The sequence below is a fragment of the Fonsecaea pedrosoi genome (genome assembly GCF_000835455.1).
Source record: "Fonsecaea pedrosoi CBS 271.37 unplaced genomic scaffold supercont1.7, whole genome shotgun sequence".
NCBI lineage: Eukaryota > Fungi > Ascomycota > Eurotiomycetes > Chaetothyriales > Herpotrichiellaceae > Fonsecaea > Fonsecaea pedrosoi.
In genome coordinates this window covers 1,085,920-1,098,908 of record NW_013550609.1, presented here as the reverse complement: position 1 = coordinate 1,098,908, position 12,989 = coordinate 1,085,920, and the positions used below count along the sequence as shown (strand labels likewise).

General features: G+C 52.2%; 5 protein-coding genes across 5 annotated transcripts; 3 read left to right on the top strand and 2 right to left on the bottom strand.

Annotated features, from left to right (window-relative positions):
* Positions 1–413: 413 nt before the first annotated feature.
* On the bottom strand, positions 414–2,089 carry Z517_10459 (uncharacterized protein; the record flags this gene model as incomplete). Its single annotated transcript, XM_013424070.1, has 2 exons — positions 414–1,360; positions 1,411–2,089. 2 exons carry the CDS (start codon positions 2,087–2,089, stop codon positions 414–416), a joined length of 1,626 nt encoding a protein of 541 aa, XP_013279524.1.
* Positions 2,090–3,288: 1,199 nt separating this feature from the next.
* Positions 3,289–3,994, top strand: Z517_10458 (uncharacterized protein; the record flags this gene model as incomplete). Its single annotated transcript, XM_013424069.1, has 2 exons — positions 3,289–3,541; positions 3,591–3,994. 2 exons carry the CDS (start codon positions 3,289–3,291, stop codon positions 3,992–3,994), a joined length of 657 nt encoding a protein of 218 aa, XP_013279523.1.
* A 2,067-nt stretch (positions 3,995–6,061) lies between these two features.
* Z517_10457 (uncharacterized protein) lies at positions 6,062–7,141 on the top strand (the record flags this gene model as incomplete). The annotated part of the gene is made up of 4 exons (XM_013424068.1): positions 6,062–6,196; positions 6,249–6,404; positions 6,453–6,575; positions 6,638–7,141. 4 exons carry the CDS (start codon positions 6,062–6,064, stop codon positions 7,139–7,141), a joined length of 918 nt encoding a protein of 305 aa, XP_013279522.1.
* Positions 7,142–8,755: 1,614 nt separating this feature from the next.
* Z517_10456 (uncharacterized protein) lies at positions 8,756–9,649 on the bottom strand (the record flags this gene model as incomplete). The annotated part of the gene is made up of 2 exons (XM_013424067.1): positions 8,756–9,433; positions 9,500–9,649. 2 exons carry the CDS (start codon positions 9,647–9,649, stop codon positions 8,756–8,758), a joined length of 828 nt encoding a protein of 275 aa, XP_013279521.1.
* Positions 9,650–11,512: 1,863 nt separating this feature from the next.
* Z517_10455 (uncharacterized protein) lies at positions 11,513–12,694 on the top strand (the record flags this gene model as incomplete). Its single annotated transcript, XM_013424066.1, has 4 exons — positions 11,513–11,694; positions 11,752–12,043; positions 12,104–12,310; positions 12,365–12,694. 4 exons carry the CDS (start codon positions 11,513–11,515, stop codon positions 12,692–12,694), a joined length of 1,011 nt encoding a protein of 336 aa, XP_013279520.1.
* Positions 12,695–12,989: the final 295 nt, after the last annotated feature.

Below are 12,989 nucleotides of genomic sequence, written 5' to 3'. Positions count from 1 at the left end.
CAATCAATCCTGTGCGGAAGAAAGCTCAAACCTTCACACAAACTCCTGTTCGCCTACCGCGGCGGCGGTATGAGTGTGCATAACCCGTAGACGGCTTCCTTCGTTGGCAGACGCTGGATGTGCGCCGTGTTCTGTTAGATGCTGGAGACGTGTTCCCAAGGCGTCATTTCTCATGGACACCTGCCATTCTGTGTCGGTCTTGCTCCGATGGTTCTTGGACCGTAATGTGAGATGGCCAATGGCGTCTCTGTTATCAAGCCAAATGTTGCAACAATCAGGTGTCGTGGCCTTGGCGTCTGTTCCCTTTGAAGCATTACTAGGAACAACCGAATATGAAAGTCTCTGACCTTCTCGGTAACACGACTCCCAAGTCAAATGTCCCATCACGGACCTTGATCGCAATGTGGCTGTTGCTACACCTCATCCATATCCAGCTTCTCACTCATCCCGCCGGACCTCGAACCGCGACTGCTCGGTTTCGCAAGCAGCTTCTTCTTGGTGAGCTTCCCGCAAAGTACCGCCATGATGCTCGGCAACGGGTCCCTCGCCTCTGGCAACACTAGCAACAAAAACACAATTGCCACCCCGGCGGTCGCAGGCAAAAGCCCGTAAAAATAATGTGCTCCAGGGGCAAAGTCGTGTGGTAGGCTAAATATTGCACATGACAGTGCAAAGGGAGCGTAGATGAGGGCGATGATAGTCAGGTAACGTGAGTAGTCTGCTTGCCGCTGAGATTCAATCTCTATTGAGCGGAGCGAGGATGTATCTTGGCATTGGGAGACGGCAAGGATGTGCTGCATTTTCGAGTCGCACTCGGCTCTATAGTGGTGCAGATCAATCAAGAGACTGCGGTAGTCTTCATTCAACTCCGAGTCTGAGGAGAGGTAGGTCTTTATCCGCGTCATGATGGGTTTGTACCTGCTGAGCATCGAGTCGAGCGAAATCACCTTGTCAAGGATTCTCTTGGTCTTTGTGGGATCGACTGTGAGGGCTGTGGAAATTAGGTGACTCTCCAGTGTTGACCGAATGTAGTCGAAGAAGTTGGTGTATTCGCTAGCTGCAATTTGGAATGCTGGCCGCATAATATGGATCAGGTTTTGCTCGGCTGGATTGAGGAGCCCATCCCGGGCCATAATCTGCCAATGCCGGCACAGATCGTCAAAAGGGTTGGGGCACATTGGCCTAGCACCACATGCGCGATAGTCGTGATCGTTCCTGTTCAATGGTGGCTTTTGCTCACGGAAGTCAAGATAACCTCCTTGGTAACCAGCAACTTCAAGACGTTGACTGGGAGAGTAGGCGCCGTATGGTTCTGCTCCGAGGGTGAAGAAGGAGATTGGCGGGTCAACAAGCACAACGCCTTCGATATACTTAGCACCGATTTCGACGAGAAACAGGAGGAAGACTTACATATCCATGGATCCAGAGTCTTCTTCATGTAAAACGAGATCTTTCGACGAGCCACAGCGACCTTCTGCCTTCCGTGTTTCGAACAAACTTCCACTCGTCTGTGATAGTTTCCCTTGCAGTAGAGCTTCTCGATGTCGACATCCTTTCCGCAATTCGTCGTCATGAACGTACAAGGGTATTCGATCGTAAAAAAGTTCTTCTGGTGCTTGAGGTTTTGTGATGCCAACGGAGATCCTGTGTGCCCATCTCCCGCGCCGCCAGTCGCCGAGTCACTAATATGTGATGCGAAAAATGCAGGCTCAATGTTGAGGAGGCTGCCAAGGGTGTCTACCATCTCCGGGTTGATATTGTTGACCATAATGATCCGCCCCTGAGCAGCTCGTCCTTGAGAACCAGAAGCTGGCGATGTAGGTGGCGTTTCAGGCGTCCTTCTCGTCCATTCCTTCAACAGCACTCTGAGTTTCGATGTGTCTGTAAGATCCGACGTTCTGAAACTCGACGTGCCAAATTCCAGGAGAATAGCTGTTGCTCGCTGAGGCCGCTGCATCGTCGGCATTCGGCTGGCCTGGACACCCCATTGGAGAAACTCGTCAAGCCCAGCAAGATTATGAAATCCATGGCTACGGAGGAAGCACACATAGTCTGTAAACGTCCAACGGTTTGGATCCGGTGGTGCCATCGTACATGTGGCACAGCCTTGCACTCGATGGACAGAAGTCATCACATTGAAAAGCTGCTTGCCTTCTGGGTTAGAAGCGAACACAAGGTGTGAAGGGACGGGATTGCTGGGGAGTCGAGGTGATGGGAGAAACAAAGACTCTAGAAGAGCTACCAAGAACTTGAGATGCAAAAGCCGGCTGGCCCGGTTGTAGCGTACGGACGGAAGTCAAAACTGGTTCAAGATGGACAGCTGCATGGAGTTGAACGTGAAATGTAGACGGCTGGGGAGCATGGAGGCCACACCCTTGAGTGTCCCAGGTTGATGATTGGCTAGCCTCGAAGAGGATTCGCTTAGGAAATCCCATTATCACTGGGACGACCTCCTGCGACCGACAATAAAGTTCTGGCGCCATTGAACAACGAGCTTGTCTCGGGAACTCGTGGTGCTATACATTGAATCTGTGGGTTCAAGCCATTATCTGCAGTTCGATGGTTGACGCCACGATCGTCTCAGCTATTCACGCTCAAGCACCTCGTACATTCTTGTTTTTGTGCCGAAGTTCCTCTGGGCTCTAGGAGCACCCTTACTGGCTGTAGGTAGTAGGTAGGTCAGGCCGCCGTCGACACGAGTAAGCCCGTCGCAAGGAATAGTTGGCCACTATTGGCGAAAGAACCTGGCAAGCAGCTTTCCTGCCACCTGCATGGAATGGGCGATGCGAGGCTAGCTTAAGCGGGAGGTGGACGGCGCTGACGAACAAATCACGGAGGTGGAAAGGGACAAGCTGTGGAGAAGGATGGCGCGAGAAGCTTGCTGGGTGGTCCGAACTCCCAGCCACCCAAGACGCTGTTCCAGATAGATTGAATTCTGCTGTGAGACAGTCATGCGCCAGGATGTACGAATCGACTGATTGTGGACTTCACATGATGCCCATTATAGTAAGAATGGCCTTGTCATGACAGGGAGCAGGGATGCGATGAGTAACAATAGGTACGAGATTGATGAATGCTGTAGGTGAGGTTGGGAGCCGTGGGAGCCTAAGAGCTGGTGGATGGCACGTGCGCAGTGTGTATGCCAAGCTTGTTTGCTGGGTTTGCCCTTGGATTGTGTGTGCTATTGGTCATGTTTGTCTAGTTTGTTAGTTTGTTCTGCGCTGTAGGCACTGTCGTCTTCTACCCCAAAACGCATCAAACCATCTCAAGATCTAAGACTCTCCGAAAATGGCGAGCAATGTACAAGATCCAGAAGCCGCGGCTAGGGGCACGCTTGCTCTGCTGGAAACTCGACTCCATCGACTGGAGTTTCTCCTAAGCGGTGCCAGCAATGATGATGGGATTCCGCCTCCAACCACAGCACCATCCTCCGGTAGCGAGACATTACGGGCCCAGCTGGATGCTCTCGACGCTGCACTGGCTAAGTTGAAGAAGCTCCCGGGCACACCTGGGTCAGTCGTACGGGATATTGAGCGACTATGTAGGTGACAGAGTTCAAGGACGGGGCATGCGCTGACCAAGCCCCCAAGCATCCCAGCACCCTGATTTATTTGCCGTAATGGCAACTACAACGCCCAAGTCTGAGGACATTAGCACGCTTGCCTCGATCGTTCTCGCCCATGCCACCCTATATCCCGAGACCGCGTCCAGACTCTCATCACTACAAACATTGCAGATTCCGCCTGCAGATCAAAGTTCGGCGCTGCTGTCACTGGCACCTCGACTTGAACAGCTCCGACAAGAGGAGCACCATATCCAAGAGGAAGTGCGAGAGCTGCGAGAGCGCAGTGCTAGATGCCTGGAATGGTGGGTTAAGATTGGAGTGGTCGGGATCGGAGACATGTGGGAAGATTGGGAGAGAAGGATCGCCGAGGTGGAGAGAAATCTCATCCGCGAGGAGCGACGCGCAAAGGAGCAGCAAGGATATCTATGAGTGCGCGAAGAATGACAAAAGATGGAACATGCAACACCATCCAGAGCCTTGTGTGATCACTGGTGCCTGAAACGGACTTCTTGAACCCGAATCATGTCCAGGTGACAACGGAACATCATGCAGTCATCTGGCGACAACATGATAAGTTGTCGTCATGATGACCAGAACAGGATTTACACGTAAGGCGATGTGGCAAGGTCAGGGTTCGCTCCAGGATTTTCAACACCTCGGTGGTGGCATAACAGCCAGCACGAGTCCATGCGAGACAGGTTTGGTGCGCGACTCCTCCTCCTTCTCCCCACAAAGATCGACACGAAAAAGTCCGCATGAGCGAAGTCCATGCTTATCGCGAGTCTTTTCATCGTGCTTTGTCTCGAGTCGGATCGGTTTGCCGTCTTTCTGAAAGGTAGAAAGCGAGTGTGCAGCCAACATCCTCATATGAGTGATCGCACTTCAAGTGTGGCTGAAGGATCGCTTACAAGCCTCTGTCGCCCCGAGACTAGGTAATTGCACCATGGGAATTGCGGGAGCGTGCATGTGGCGGTGCCAGGACCATCCATGTGGAGCCACTAGGATTGGTCGAGAACGATGGATCAGCGGCTGTCAGGGGTAGAGGCATGTCTCGTCCAATCGCCCAGTCTAGCGGGTCAGGCACCGAGGACCCAGTCGTGCCAGTTTCATTTCGACAAAAATGTGAGCGGAATAGACGACACCCGAGTCTCAGAGCCTGGTAAGCCATGGGGTTTGCCAGGGCGAAAAAGGGAATGCGTGGGACATGGTGTCAGAAGTGGTGCAAAAGTCCATCAGCAATAGCGTACATCAACCAAGCGAGCCACGGGAAAAATTCAAATTGGTCGATAATACCTACTAGTTAGAGATTGTTCAATCTTGGGCCAAATTGAGAAATTGAGAGGTTGCGTGCCACAAAGCGCTTGCATGGAGCGCGTGGCGTGTGCGACCCGGACAATGCAAAGTGGCCAACCGGCTGCGACGTGCCATTGATCCAGCGTCCGACGAAGAAGTTGAGGCTAGAAGAGTGGCGTCTATTAGCACTCGGTGCGATTGAACAAATAGAGGCCCTTACAAGTCTTGGGGGATTGCCAGTCGTAGACGCCACAGGAGCAGGGATGATAAGGAGGAATCTGGCGCAGGGTGCGGGTTCGCAGGGAGAAAAATTGTAAATCTCGAGGCAGAAGGACCAGAGACTGAATGTGGTTCGATCGACGCAGGGGTGGAGATTCGGGGCTGAGTGGGTTTTAACCGCAAGTGAAACGTGTTGCAGTTGCAGGGCTCCTGACTCTTAACTGGGGGGGAATTGGGCGTGCCTGGCTCTTGCCGGGTCTAACGGTCCCCATACGGTATAGGCGGCTTGCCGCGAGAAGGGAGCCCCCAAGAGAGAAAGGGAGGGGGGAATTGGCTGGCTTTGGGACACCCTGGGGAGCCAGGGAGCGTCTCTGCTTCTCCCTCCTGAACTCGATTCCTCACTCCTCAAACCACGACGACCATTTCTTCAACCACCAAAACATCCACCTCTCCGTCCTCGACCATCCTTTTACCACCCACGCTCGTTCAGGCAACAACTTTCAATCATCCTCGAAACTTCTTCCAAAACACCTTTTGTTCCTTTCTCACGTTATTTCATTCTTTGTCGATCGTTACCCTCCCCTTTTGCCGACTACACGCCATTGTGACCCTGCCTAACCACTCGTCCTGTATTCTTTTCTTAGCCACCAGTCACAAGATATTCGCCTCCCACCTTTTGTCGATTGATCGGCGACTGTGGTTGTTTGCCTCTCATAGCTTCGATTGTTCCTTTATCCGACACACGCCATCGCAGACCAACGAGTTTTGCGATACATACTACATACCGCACACGCCCGCACGCACGCGATCTCAAGTGCACGGCCGTCCTGTGCTTGGATCAATCCTCAACCCAGCCTGCGCCTGGACTTTTGACCTCACTCACGAGTCCACCCCTCTGTTAGCCACTCTTGACGATTTCATCCGCCTCGACTCGATTGCACTGGCCTCCCCGATCTGAAAAGCACTGCTATCTTTTGATCCTTCATGCCCCCATACGGATCACTACACTCTCCTTCATTAAAGAAAAACAACATGTTGGAAGCTCGAAAAGGAGGTCGAATTGATTTTGGCTACATTGTTGGCGATCCTTTTGCGTTGGCTACGATCTCCATTGGTTTGGTAAGAGACTCGCGCGACTTGTGCAAGACCATGGTGCTGATTTCATTGCCAGCTTGCTTGGTTGATTGCGTTTATCGGATCCATCATCGCCAATATCCAAGACCCTTTCCCCAAATATGCCTGGTGGACGGTTGCATACATGCTGTGCTGTATTGTCGGCATTACGATAGTCTTTGCTACAAACTCCACAAGCACATACAGCCTCGCGGTATGGATCCCCAATAACCGTTGAACCAAATATCCTAACAACGTGTAGATTGTTGGATACCTCGCGGCAGGACTTGTCATGACAACATCTGCAGTCAATTCCCTCGTCTACCAGCCACAGGGCGCCATGGAAGCCGCTGCTGCTGGCCACATTTTGCTCTCTATGGTTGCGGTGAGTCAATGGCTTCCCAAAACCTGTGTCTTTGCCTTTCGTGGTCGACTGACTCTGTCCAGATCATTTGGATTTTCTACTTCGGTTCAACACCTGCGGCAGCCCATCGCGAGTTTATTGACCAATTTGCCCTGCACAAAGAACGCCAGTCCTTCCGAGGACCCCCACAAAGTATGACCAATGTTTATGATCGCCCACAGACAACTGCTTCTGCTCAACCTCCTCAAATGTACACATCGGCGCAACTGAGCGGGTTTGAGACATCTTCTCCTGTTTCAGGCTACCCAGGCGGACCTGCAGGTGCAGCGGCCCGGGCCTCTGCACAACCGGCAGTCAACACCAGCGGCGCCCCCGCCCCAGTTCAAGAAGTCAGTCCACCCACCGAATATCCATACCGCGCCAAAGCCATCTACAGTTATGAGGCCAATCCAGACGATGCGAATGAGATCAGCTTCAGCAAACACGAGATTCTGGAAGTGTCTGATGTAAGCGGCCGGTGGTGGCAGGCCAAGAAAGAAAATGGCGAAACGGGTATCGCACCGAGCAACTACTTGATCCTATTATGAGACCAGAAACACCGAGGTTGATAAGGTTCTCGGGAGAGCTTGTCGCTATGAATGATGGCCGGTTACCATCAAGGTTCTCGACATCACACTAATGACCGGATTTGATGACATTGTATCCTTTTTCTTTCCTGCACATGACTTCCTGGATTCTATGGAGCTTACAGCGTGCGACTTCGACGCGGCATTGGTGCGCACCATACGGAACGCCAGTTTGTGCGAGCTCGATACCTTCCCCGGATTAGACAGGCCTGAGACAAAAGCAGCTATTGGAATCTACGGGTTGGCAATACGAGGTTTTTTGTGATTTGTTCTTTGTCAACTGGGCGACGAAACGGATGGTATGGATATGCCCGCGAGGGCTTGTACAGGCGTCATGGCGCAAACCCGGAAGGTGGTGAAGTGGTTTGAGCGACTCTGAGCTCTGCCAACTGTGGGAATTGGGACCGGGATTTGGCCTGGAATACCCCGACATTTCATTTCTTCCCGGTTTGTCAGGGCCAGAACGACGATCCAACACGGCAGGCCTCTTGTTCACGGCCAGAATTGATTTTTGGGAGCATACCATGTGTCGACACTTGGCTTGGGTGGGGTGGTACGTGACTGAAGAGCTTGGGTTTCTGAAGTTTGACGAATCGCGAGACTGCAGATTTTTGCAATGGACAAAAAACGAAACGAATCGTGACTGAACTATTTTGTTTTTCACAGGACAGAATCGACATTTTGAGCAACGAGACGAGCAGCGAACATCAGATCAGATAGCCCGAAAAGAAATAACAGAGGATTCCAAGATGGTTAGACGGTGCTGTCTTTTGCAGTCGTGCCTTTTTTGTTGTTGCTTGCCGTTGTGCTACACGACTCGATCCCAAACCGTAAGTCAAGGTACGAATACTCTATCTTGGATGCATGGTAGTGTATCCTGGAGCGAGAGCACATCTGCCTCCCTCATACGGAGTTCTGGTCGCCCAGTGGTCTATACCCGTAACCCCGGTACTGGTGCTGGTATCAGGACCCATACCCGTGCCCGTGCTCGTAGGATTGATAATGGTGACGTTGGTACCTTGCATGTATCAATGGCACTAGGTAGTAAGTTACATTTACTAGATACTCCCGAGTACCTCGCAGTAGTGGCCGGTAGTGTCTTGCTGCAAGGTTTCGTCATCACAAATACTCGGTGGTGTCGGTGCAAAATTGTTTGCGGTGCTTGTACCTCGTTCGTACATTCGAAACCCTTCTCTACAAAACCCAATTACGAGCAGGGTGATGCCACGCGGTATAACCCTGGACTCTGGAACAGTGTACGAGTAGGAAGGGGTACCGAGTATAGGAGCTTGCGTCATTGTATGTATCTGAAACGGGGGTTTTGCCTCTTCGCTCCGACCCAGTCAGTGGCATCATAACTGTTTTCTTCCAAATCTAGTCTATTCAGGATTCCAAATGATCCCAGACATTCTAAACCCTCCTGATAAACCTAAACAAGAGGGAGGGGGAAACGCTCGAACGCTTCATCCGTCATAAATTACAAGGACCACCAAATCTCTGCTTCACCACCGTCCCAAGGTTCATGTTTATCTTGAGCACAGAAAAAGGAGAAGCAAGATAAGCCAATGAGATTCGTTATCGCCCAGCCATCATAGGTTGGCTCTGACCATTGTATGTCCCCGGGTTATAACTCGTGTTGTAGTCATGGATACCCAACCCAGAATGGTTCAATGGGCTGGTGGGCTGCGCAGCAGGCATCTGTGCGAGGTCGTTGTCGTGATCGCTCTGGCGAATCGGTGCATATGAATCGTCGAGCGAAGGTTTCTGGTATTCATACTCCTGCCTGCCGCCCATACCAGGATGCTCGTCGAAATCTTCGTCATCGGTCCGCATATTACTTGAGAAATCATCCTGCGTTTGTGCAGAGAAGTCGTTCTTGCCTCCAGAAGCGGGGAGGTTCTGAGGCATCATGCCCGTCCTCTTGAACGTCATAACAGCTCGGAAGGAGATAATGGCCGTGGCGATGAACAGCAACATTTCAAACACGCCGAATACGATGATTGCTTCGGATAGCTTACACCGCCCGGGGCTGCCATACTTGAAGTTATCGCACCCTTTAGCATCCTTGTCTGTACTCTTTCCTTTGCCCTTTCCCGAGGAGACATAGCTGGCGACGGCAATCCAGGCACTGAGCCAGAAGATGACAGCAACAGAGTCTATAGCGGCGAAGGCATAGACGTTGGAGAAGCGGCGGGCGCGGGACCACATAGGGACCATTACGAGGTAAATGAGGATGGGAATCGTGAGCCAACACTGTACGTAGCTCTGTATCAGTCTGGTCCTTTCTCATACGGAGTGGGAAGTGGACGGCAGACTCACCAAGCCAAAGTACCAGCCGACCCGGCCATCCGTCGTGCCAGGTCTGGTCAGTAAGGCGATTGTCAGGACCCAGGCAAGGAAGAGAATGGCGCCCTGGCCCATGTGAATGTAGTTTTTGATCTGCCCGAATTGGTCTAATTGGAGCCTCATCTTTGCTGGAGGTGCCTAGACTTGAAGGTGTCTGCAAGAGATATTTCGAGGAGAGAATATCGAAAGACCCTCGGATAGTCTGCAACTCGGGAAGAATCAACGGTGAGGCTGGCGCAGTGCTGAAACCAGGTTGCCTTGTTTGTGTTACTCTGCAGTCGAGGCAAAGATAAATCGTCAGGCGGAAAGGACCGTTATTCGTAGGACGAAGGACAGGGACGTTGCTCAATAGGGAAGGAAGGACTAGCAATCGACAGATATACAAATGGCAAAGGACTACTATACAAAACTACAAAAGGAGTGACAATGGTGGTACAGATGTTGAGGTGAAGAGGCAGCAAGCGGCTGTGGGAAAACACGGGGCAAGGAGCAGCTGAGAGCCTGAGACGCGAAAAGTTGGGGGCGCAGCGCCATTGTGGCGTTGAAGCCTGAGTGCCTATCACTCACTCTATCTATCTAACTACTGGTAAGGCTGGAGGCTCATCAGGGCGCTTCATTATTATTCTTTGGCCTCCTGCAGCCTGTATATCACTTTCTCAACATATAAGGTTGAGACTGGGCACTGCAGCACTGCAGCTTCTGCCTTCCCTGGCCTCCCACCAAGATTGACAGGGTTCCCTCAAGAAAAAAGGGCAGCGTATTCGGCTTCATTTCGTATGATCACTCCAAGTGGGAACTATTCCAGCTCCATGGCCCGAGCATGGCGTGGGATTCGCAACCGATGCCTAGATCTACCAATACAGATGCGTGACAGATTGGGCGTTCAAATCAAGGCCAGACGCCTTCGTTAGATCTTCTCCCTGCTGCCAACACATATTGCCCTGGTTGATATACAGTCTCAAGAAGCTATGTAGACGCACTGTGGATGAGTGGCGCCTGACTTTGTAACTGTCAACAGCCGATCTGTTCGGTTGCCTTGTAGCATCGGGTTCATGCAGCTATAGGGGATGCTACTAGCATGGCTCTTGAAAAAGGTTGGCATTTCTGGAAGACGAGGCTGCTGGTATTTGTTTGCTCCTCTTCGGATGTTCACCTGGTCTCCATCACACTACTCCGTTTGTGAATGTTCGGCCACCTCTTTGACAACGGTTCCCAATGTCCGTCCATTGATTGGCGTGCCGCTGTCTGCGAGGCATCTGGTTAGGAGATCCCAGTAGGTCGGTATGGTGCGGGTCAAAGGAGGCGTCTGTCAGGTACAAGTCTCTCGTAGGTGTCCATGCAAGCAATAATTGACTGGTGGAGAAAGGACCAAAATGCAGGGCTCATCAGGCTAGCTGCAACTGGGGCAAGGAGGCGTGGGAGTACATCACTTTGGGCACGCGAGACGAAGAAGAGCTGATGTTGACCATGCACCCTTGGTTGCCATGCATGCATGCATCCAGCAGTTTTTTTTTTCGCCACGGCCTGGCATCTGACATGGGGCTTTGCGTCCTGCACTTGTCACCCACTCACCCACGGCTAGGGCCTTTGTTAATGTCCGTTAGTGTCACCGGATGTCATTGGCGCTTACCCTCTTTTGGTTCGCGTCCGTCCGTTTAGGCCCGCCGATTCGTCACTTCCGCGTCACTAAATGGATCCCACCGCTATTGCCGCTAAACAATTAATTTTCTCTCGGCCAGCAGTCAAAAAGGCCCCTTTGGAATTTCCCTTTCCTTTTTGTCTACTCATCAACCAGTTCATCCTTCGACTGATCACAACGCGAGCTCATCTTCAAACAATCCTTTGAATCTAGGGCACTTAGCTACCCTTTACACCCCTCCGTCAATTGATTCCCAAGGCAGCCCTTAGCTACCTGAGTCAAGTTCCCTTCCACAAGTCCCCATTTCAAACCACTTGTCAACAACACCAACTTGTGCCTCAGCCACAATGTCTTCTGCCGTAGACGCCTTAGCCGAAAACCTCAAGAACGCCAGCATCGAGGATACCTCTGCTGCCAACAACGAGAGCGTTCTGGCCTCTGCTGCCGAGGGCCGGCGTTTGTACATTGGGAATCTCGCATATGCGACCACTGAGGCGGAACTCAAGCAGTTCTTTTCTGGCTATGATGTGTAGGTGGCAACTTCTGGGCTTCTATCGCATCCATGTGTCTGACTTTGTTCCAACAGCGAGTCAACTTCAATCCCCGTCAACCCTCGCACCAACCGCCCAGTAGGCTATGCCTTTGTCGACCTCAAGACTGCAGAAGAGGCGGAAAAGGCGATCGAGAACCTCTCCGGCAAGGAGATTCTCGAGCGCAAAGTCTCTGTCCAGGTTGCTCGCAAGCCTGATCAGGCCACAACCCCCGAAGGTACTGCCGAAGGGGCAGACGCAGACCGAAAGAGATCCGCTGGTCGCGGTCGTGGTGGACGCGGACGTGGCCGGGGTGGTCGTGGCCGTGGAGGCGCAAGAGGCGCTGCTGTACGTGATGCGACAAATCATTTTGACCCTTCCGGAACCTGCTGACTGATTTCCTTGTAGGAGGGTGGTGCACCTGCCACTGACCTCGCAGAGAACCCTCTTCCCTTGACGGATGTCACTGCCGATGCCAACAAAGCCGCTCCAGCAGCTGATGCCAAGTCTCGCACTCCCCGCCCCCCCAAGCAACGTGGTCCCCCGGAAGATGGTATTCCATCAACCACCAAGGTCATGGTTGCCAACTTGCCCTACGACCTGAGCGAGGAAAAGGTAAGGACCCCATACCCCGTCGCAGTGATAGAGTATGCTAACCCTTGTATTTAGCTCAAGGAACTCTTCGCCGCTTACCAACCCAGCTCTGCTAAGATCGCCCTGCGTCCCATCCCCCGATTCATGGTCAAGAAACTTGCGGCTCGCAACGAGCCTCGCAAAGGCCGTGGCTTTGGCTTCGTGACCCTGGCCTCGGAGGAGATGCAGAAGAAGGCTGTGGAGGAGATGAACGGCAAGCAGATCGAGGGTCGCGAAATCGCGGTCAAGGTCGCCATCGACAGCCCAGGCAAAGAAGATGGTGCTGGTGAAGCAGGTGAAGCCGGTGAAGCCACCGAGAACGGCACCAACGGCACGACTGAGGAGGTTGCTGCCGCTGCTGCCTAAGTGAAGAACATGAGCGCAAACATCGATCGACAAAAGCACAAGATGAAGGAAGGACGATATGCTTTTAGCAAGGCATGCTTTTATTGGGAAGAGATGGGAAGGCTTAACTGCTTTTTCCAACTGCACCTTTGAAGAAGTGATGCCCGAGGCTGAAGTATCGGAACGACTAGTCAAGGGAGGTTGACGGATCAGCCCACACGACAACCATATCTTTCTTGCCTCCGTGGCTGTATCTTCCAATACCTAATAATATTCCTACCAACAGCTCAGGCTATTGTTGCATTGTGTTTCGGAT